General features: G+C 37.0%; 1 protein-coding gene across 1 annotated transcript; it reads right to left on the reverse strand.

Annotated features, from left to right (window-relative positions):
* Nucleotides 1–1,403: 1,403 nt before the first annotated feature.
* Nucleotides 1,404–5,610, reverse strand: LOC110996142 (dynein axonemal light chain 1-like). The gene is made up of 5 exons (XM_022263680.2): nt 5,365–5,610; nt 4,305–4,416; nt 3,331–3,477; nt 2,599–2,769; nt 1,404–1,850 (listed from the first exon to the last, which is right to left on the reverse strand). The coding sequence occupies exons 1-5, from the start codon at nt 5,520–5,522 to the stop codon at nt 1,797–1,799; spliced, it is 642 nt and encodes a 213-aa protein (XP_022119372.2). The 5' UTR covers nt 5,523–5,610; the 3' UTR covers nt 1,404–1,796.
* Nucleotides 5,611–8,567: the final 2,957 nt, after the last annotated feature.

Here is an 8,567-nt window from a genome sequence, read left to right on the forward strand (position 1 = left end):
AATAAACAAAAAAAAACTTAAGAAACTAAACAAAAATCAATTTCAATGTGTGAAGTAAATGAAGAGTTATTTTCAACAAAAACAATTAATGCTCCGATTTTTTTTATAAAGAATGCCGATTTCTATAAGTTAGTCATAAACATTCCGATCTCAAATATAAAATTTGTATTATACTCACATTGGACCAACTGGAATAGATTCTCTGTATTCAAGCGCGGATTCAACTGGGAAATGTTCATGACACAAATGCAGCATACATAAGATATAGCAAATGATTCATATAATATAGGAATCTGCAATAAAATCCCGTTTTGACCTATTTGAATCCGTGACTGTCCGGTTAGTGGGCGTTCCCATGGGTAAACTTGTGGATGAAATAAGACTTGTTAATTTGTGTTCGATTGTTGTTAGTCGCCCCTTGTTACATTATATATTAATAAATATTTATTCACAACAGTTTAGTTTTATTGGATTTCTTGGCTTAATTATGAACGTCAGTAACTTTCAATCTACCACTCTACCAGACAAAAACGCCTATATAGTCTGTCTCACTCTAACGCGTACCGGCTGCACCTATATTACGTCATCGTGTTAGGTTTTTTTCGATACGGAATTTCTTGATTCAGTCGCCCGCGATAAAATCTATGCTATCTATATATATTAATCTTTATTTCTTCTCTCACATCTACATACAAGGTTATAATGATTAAACTAAGATGATACATTGAGATGTGAACTAATTGAATTTCAGGACAATTACGATCATATGCACAAAGATTTTTATCTAAAGGTATTATATTTTAACTGAATTTTTTTTTAATAGAACGGGGCAAACGGGCAGGACTCACCTGATGTTAAGTATTATTCCCGTGATTCCAATCACAGCAACTTGGCTCGTCTCTAATACGTTATGCAACAATTTTAGATGAAACATAAAGACGAGTTTGCTATAAATCAGGTAAACAAATAAATATATATTATATTTTAACTTATAGTTACTAGAAATAGATAATTGACGAATATTTTTTGCAGTTTTGTAAATAAGTTTATTAAGCCCCACAATTGGTTGATGTTACACTCTGGCAAGTCTACAATCTACAACAAAGCCGGAGAATCCTTTTTGGATTTTTCGAAGAAATCAAACCATTATTACTAGAACGATTATTTTGGTTTAATATGGTTTACCGTCTAATTGTTCCTTCTCTTAAACCAGAGTTCCTCAAACTTTTTTGTTTCGTAGACCCCTTGCCATGTTTTTCTGTGTTGGGTAGACCCCCTACTTACCTGATATTGATTATCTATATGATAAGTTTAGTGTTAAAGTAAAAACACATTTTATTTTATACATTTATTAATTGTTTTTTTTTTGTTTTTACAAGTTCAAAATGTATTGCAACCACAAAGCGAATACTAACATCCTACAACTTACACAATTTTATAAACATATATAATATTTTTTTTACTTCATATGTAGGTACTTTTATAAATAATGTATATGTTTTGATATTATAAGATAGTATGATGTAAGTAAATACGTACTATCTGTGTATGTGTTGAGATCCACTATCGTGGACCCCCATTTTCATTTCATGGACCCCCAAAGTTTTTTTCGCTGACGTAGACCCCTTGCAGGTTGTCATAGACTCTTAAGGGTCGATATAGACCACTTTGGGAATCACTGTCTAAAACTACGCGTTTAAAGAGTCCTATAACCTCTATAAAATTGTACCTGATTATCTTACATAGATTATTAATCAGTAACTGACACTAACTATATGTTATTCGTTAAAATATTTCTAATCATTAGTTTCTGCGCTGACTAAAGTCTCCACCGCGTCACTACCATCCGGCTGAAAAAAAGTAGATTAAAATATCAATTATAAAAAAACTAGAGGCAATACAAGTTTTTTTAGGTCTAGAACTCAGATTTGTGTATTTGTAGCCTTCTGTGCTTGACACACGTCGTGACTTTCTTAGTCTAAGCAGCTCTTCAGCTATGGGTGTCAGGTGCATGCACAGCCAAGCATTGAGTCTACGAACTAGGGGAAGAGAGTCGTACGTAATAACATTAAAAAATATATATTAGGTTTGACAATAATTAATATAGCTATCAGAAGATGGAGAATGGAGGATTAATATAAGACGAAAACCATCCTATCTAAATATTATGAAACTCATCAGTTTTTGATTAATCTTTGGAACTATGGTTCAAATTGTGAAATCAATCTTACACGTTTCATTTATCGATCGACATTGTCCTGGTAAAACCCTGAAGACGGCTGTCCCTAAACTACACAACTATTATGTTTATGATAATCAAAACTATTTTAAAACAATTCATTATTTGCTATTATCTTAAAGCACGTGAAACGTCGGTTAAATTTTAAATTATGTTTAAATAATTATAAGTTTATAATAATACATAACTGTTAGTAAAAGTGTTTTTCTTTAAATTCATTATTTGCTGTGGCTTATACAGACAAATTCGTAGTTTGAACAAAATTGCTCTCGACATTATTTCAATGAAAAGGTTACTAAAATAAAATAATGACGACAATATAAACTAGAGAAAGACCTAGAAATACATCGAAAGAATACCTGCATATCAGCAACTGTTAGTGGAGGGTCGTCCTCCCTCAACACAGTCTCGCCATCAAGTTTCTTCAAGTTGGGCAGGCGACGGGCAGCCTCTGACCGCCATGTATCCAATTCACAGCCGTCGTATAATGGATTGCCAACGAATAGGAGGTCCTCCAGATTTGGCAATTCCTGTACCGTTGGAAATACTCAACCGTATATATGTAATATGTGTAAGCAATATCAATAAAGTTTGTCTTTTAAAGAAAACACTTTTTTAACGGATTGAAGGGATTCAATTAATTTTTAGTGAAATCATATTGTTTTTTGAAGACAAACTTTAGTATTGTCTTTTATTAACATAACTTTTACACATTTAAAGAAAAACACTTTTTTAACGGATTGAAGTTATCTATTATTGTAAACTTATAATTATTTAAACATTATTTTAAATTTACGTCACCTTGACCACGCACGCTGTAAAGCACGCGAAACGTCGGATAAATTTAAAATTATGTTTAAATAATTATAAGTTTATAATAATACATAACTTCAATCCGTTAAAAAAGTGTTGTTCTTTAAATGTTTTACACATTTATGCTAATAAAAGACAATACTAAAGTTTGTCTTCAAAAACAATATGATTTCACTAAAAATCCATTTCTACCCCTTCCCATTTTCATTTCCACAATACCAAGTTTCACTTCTACATTCGGGACTGCATTTCTATTTGTGTTATTTTTTTAAACTTACCTGCAACTTGTTAAACTCGCTCCACTCCTTAACTAAATTATTGCTCATATACAAAACTTTCAAGTTCCGCAGTACATTGATTCCCTTCAGTTTCTCAACTAAATTATATGAAAGCCACAATTCTTCTAAGGTATCGCCTAGGCATTCCTAGAATTTTATTAAAAGGAATTAGAGAGGCCAAATTGTAAATTAAAAAAAATAATTAAAAGGCCGGCAACGCACTCGCGAGCCCTCTGGCGTTGGGCATCGTCCATGGGCGGCGGTGTCACTTAACGTCAGATGAGCCTCCTGCCCGTTTGCCCCCTGTTCTATAAAAAAAAATCTAAACCGGTTCCCGAGAGAACTGTATGCAGTAGGACTTCTTATAGTGCCATCTCATTGCGAAGATTAGCAGTCTTTATGGTTACTTTGACTTCTATTTAAAATTAAGTCTAGTTACCCTTTTTAAACAAAACGAGAAAATCTTTTTTGTATATAAGCCTCATTCAATACTCGGAATAAACGCAGGCTGCAATTTCCCCGTACAATTATCTAAAGTTAGTAATTCTCTTTTGTGAAAAGGGATACTCTTCTTTAATAAAATCCCAGAGGCTCTTTTATTTCTGCCTTTTAATAAATTTAAGAAATGTATTAAAGAAAAGCTGTGTAGGCTTACTATAAAGTTAGTGATTATCTAGTTGATAAAAGGGCCTGGGACTAGTGCTGGGCAGGCTACTTCTAATTAATTTCCAATATTTGTTTTAAATATTGTAAAATTGATTGATGATTTGCTTTTTTTTTAAAGAGTACCGAGAGTTTTTTACGCCGGCTTTTTCTCTCGGCCAACACCCTCTGCCTTCTTTGCCGATGAGTAGGGATGCCAACGGGCTCGAATTTAATGACGTGGAATAAGTCATACCATGATGATCTTATGTTCCAAAAGAATTAATTTTTTGTAGGCCAGATATTCGAGCTAAATAATTTAAATAAATTACCATTCCAGCAAAAGATTTGATGTAGTTACGCCCCAAAGAGAGTACTCGTAACTTTTTCAGACTGTTTAGGCTTGATACTTTTTCTATCATGTTCGTTGATAGACTAAGTTTCCTGAAACATTCTTAACGTTAATATATTTTTTAAAATTCCGTTTAACTTAATTAGTTCATTAAAGCGTTACGATCTAAGCGATTTTAGTCAACTGAATTGAAGGATATATAACTGATAGATACTGTCTACAAATATGAACACATTTCTTCGTAATAGAGAATGGCGTATCGCTATAAAGAGTCTTTCAATGTGTGGGTTTTAACGCACTGTATATATATTAACTAAAATATTACTAAAGCTATTTTATCTTAAGTGCTAATTAGATACTCAAAATAAATGAAATACATAATTGTTAATAAGACGACTATATAGCCGTGACGATTGCGGAAACTATGATCCTGTTTCCTCCTGAGTTGGCAGTATACAATCGCGCTGCCTCGTAATAATAATTATTGAAATGAAACTTCTTTGTCAGCGTCGGAAAAAAAATTGCCGTCACATTTTTCGGTTACGCGTCACATTTTTCCATAATCTTTTTCTTGTCACCAAGGTTGAGTCGAAAAGATTCGATGCCATTAATAACAATAATATATACATAATAACTATAACAATGATAGTGATAATTGTATTACAATTGATGAAATTCTAATTCTGTTAAAATTAGTTTATTAATTTACAAACAATATATATATACCTAATATATTTCAGAATATAAATAGTTTTTTATTTAATTTAGTAATTCTCTAATTTTACTTTATTTAACCAATTTCTGTAATTGCATATAGTAGATCATTTTTCGAAAAATAAGTTAATAAAGAAGTTTCGTGTGAACACTGGTATACGAACACATTTTTTTGAATCAAAAGCAGACGAAACTAATTTGTGATACATATCACACATACATACAGGTCGACAGTAAACTGCAGGCCCTCAGTGTCTTTGCATCCATTTTCTCCGTCATTTCTAACCTTTTTACCTTTGTAACTACTTACGAACTCTGTTACTCACTCGCAACAAGAAAGACTCGCCAATGTATTGTCCATTTTCTCGATCGGTGGCCATTGGAAAACTAGACACACTTCTGTCGCTGTCGCTGCATGCTGACCAGTCTTCTCCTCCCAGCGCTTAATAGCTTCTTTTATCGTCGTAGCTTTAGGAGCAGCCATTACGTCAAAATTAAATATTGACAATTAGTTTTTTAGACTTCTTTTGTTTCTAACTTCCGTAACTATAATCCTTTATAGTAAAAGGGTTACTTCTTTACAGTATAAAGAAAATTTAACGAATTATTGATTACACAAGCGTTGCTATGAGTGAACATTTTATTGAGACAATGCTAATTGTGTTTTCTAAAAATACTTTAATTGGTCAATTCAATTAAAAATGTATATGTTGGCGCTACGCCTCTATAGTGTCCAGACTCCAATATAATAAAAACACACATGTAATATAGCTTAGTTAAATTAAAACGGAAAGATTAGATGGTAGAGATGGACATAGATCGATTATTAACTAAATAATGTTTCCAAAACGCGATCTGTATTTTAACAGAAACAGTTACAGTGATAAATTGTTGAAGACAATGACTATGACGTCAGCAAAACTGATGAAATTGATTAGTTTGTTGGCATCAGCCATTTAGTAATGACATTGGAGTCTACTTTTTGAAGGCGTCTTTCTGCTTGGTTCGACCATTCAATCTAACTTAGCGTTTTTTTTTAATCTGGCTGTTGGCCTTAAAAGGCTTTAGAGCTCAGCTCGACCTGAAGATAGCCGCACCAACTAGTTCCTGTATTTATAGCAACCAGAATTTGTCAGCGAGAAGAAACCGGACCGATCTTTTACCGACGACCTTTGGCATAAAATCACGGACACGAATTGCTTTTTGGAATGTAAAAACGCTTAGCACCGACACTCGACTAGCACAAGCAGAGACAGAAATGATTAGATACAATCTGCAAATACTTGGTTTAAGCGAAGTGCGCAGAAATGGTTTTGGTGAATTGAGAACGTCCAAAGGCCTAACTCTCCTATACTCCGGGAAGGAAAATGAGGATGATGACCTTGAATATGGCGTCGCTTTTCTCCTCTCTAACTCCGCAAAGAGGAGTCTTTTGGACTGGAAACCGATCTCAGACCGAATCATTTGGGCCCGTTTCAACTCAAGAGCCCGTAAGATCTCCATTGTACAGTGTTACGCTCCCACCAACACGTCTGCGGAGGACACCAAGGATGATTTTTACAACACTCTAAATGCCACACTTAAATGTATTAAGAAGCAAGACATTGTGATCGTCATGGGGGACCTTAACGCGAAGGTTGGAAGCGAAAACAGCAACTGTGAGCGTAGCATGGGCAAACACGGACTTGGAGCACGAAACGAGAATGGCGAACGGTTTATAGAGTTCTGCCAACAACATGACCTGACCATCGGTGGGACACTTTTCATTCATAGAGATGTACATAAATACACATGGAACTCCCCGGATGGCACCACGAAAAACCAAATTGACCACCTTGCTATCAGTTCGACCTGGCTGATATTGACAGCGACCACCATCTCGTTGTTGCCGAAATGCGACTTAAGGTTTCGATTGCGCGACCAGCTGGTGATCTTGGTAGGGCTGGAAGAAGGTTTGACGTCACTAAACTGCGAGATCCTGAAACTATGAACAAGTTCAGGCTTGAGCTCCGTAACCGCTTCGCCGGACTTCACAGTGTCGATGACTCAATAGACGAAGAGTGGAAACGCATCAAAGTGGCCTACACAGAGACCAGCTCTTTCGTATTAGGTCACACTAAACACTCGCGCGAGGAATGGATTTCACAAGCCACTTGGCAGCTGATAAACGACCGTAGGGAACTCCACCTAAGACTGCTAGGAACCAACGACGAGCTACTACAAGCCGACCTCAGGCAGCAGTATCGACAGATTCGTAAGAAAATCTATCGCAGCTCGCGAAATGACAGAAGGTTGTGGGTTGACGGTATTGCTGACCAAGCGCAAATTGCAGCTAACACCGGCAACATGAGAGACCTATATAAGGCAACTAAAATTTTGGCAGGAAAGAGAAGTCAGCGTAAGAAGCCTCTAAAATCAAAAGGCGGTCAGCTCATTGTAACATCAGAAGGGCAACTGCGACGCTGGCGTGAGCACTTTCAGGAAACGTTTCGTCCCACAGAATTGCCCACGCCTGGTGTCCCGCAAGACACATCTCCACCACCCAGGCTACTTCACATCGATATCGAAACACCCACACGTGATGAAGTAGCGAGAGCGGTCATGGGGCTTAAGACTGGTAAAGCACCAGGTCTTGACTTGATAGCGGCAGAAATGCTAAAAGCGGACTTGGCTACGACCGTCGACGCGCTGACACCTTTGATTGGCAAAATCTGGACAAGCGAGAAGCTTCCGGAAGACTGGAATAGGGGCCTACTTATAACTGTGCCCAAAAAAGGTGATCTTAGCCACTGTAGCAATTGGAGAGGTATCACTTTGCTCTCAGTCCCTTCCAAGGTTTTTTGCAGAATTATCTTGGACAGGCTGTCTGGAGCCGTCGAGCCCCTCCTCCGCATTGAACAAGCTGGCTTCCGGCCTAATCGCTCATGTACTGACCAAATTAATACTCTTCGTATCATCCTCGAACAGGCATCAGAATGGCAGAGGGGGATTTATCTTACCTTTGTTGACTTTGAAAAAGCTTTCGATACGCTGAGTTGGAACAGCATATGGTCGCGACTCTCTGTCATTGGTGTCCCGCCAAAGATAATCAACTTAGTAAAGGCCAGCTATCAGAACTATTCTTGTAGAGTGACTCACAATGGCCTCGTCTCAGACGATATTCAAGTACACGCGGGCGTCCGACAAGGCTGCTTACTCTCGCCACTACTTTTCCTGGTTGTTCTCGACGGGATTATGCATCGCACACATCAGAGCAAGCGCCGCGGCATAGAGTGGGGATTAACCAACATATTGGAAGATCTGGATTATGCCGATGACCTATGTCTGCTAAGTCACACGCACCGTGACATGCAATCCAAGTTAGACGACCTGGAACGCGAGGCGGGACTGGCGGGACTCAAAATCAACACCCGGAAAACTAAAGAAATGCGTGTTGGAGTTGATAACCGCACCCCACTGCGGATGGGAGGGGAGAGCGTGGAGATTGTTAAAAACTTTGTTTACCTCGGAAGCGTCGTGTCTGAAAATG

Source organism: Pieris rapae, chromosome 22 (genome assembly GCF_905147795.1).
Source record: "Pieris rapae chromosome 22, ilPieRapa1.1, whole genome shotgun sequence".
In the NCBI taxonomy this organism is placed as follows: domain Eukaryota; kingdom Metazoa; phylum Arthropoda; class Insecta; order Lepidoptera; family Pieridae; genus Pieris; species Pieris rapae.

What these genes read in the sequence shown, in the direction of transcription:
- LOC110996142 (XM_022263680.2), bottom strand. Translation starts at nt 5,522, where the DNA reads ATGGCTGCTCCTAAAGCTACGACGATAAAAGAAGCTATTAAGCGCTGG. An exon ending in TCAAATCTTTTGCTGGAATG is followed by an intron (nt 3,478 to 4,304) that starts GTAATTTATTTA and finishes ATAAAATTCTAG; the next exon opens with GAATGCCTAGGCGATACCTT. An exon ending in GCGAGTTTAACAAGTTGCAG is followed by an intron (nt 2,770 to 3,330) that starts GTAAGTTTAAAA and finishes CCAACGGTACAG; the next exon opens with GAATTGCCAAATCTGGAGGA.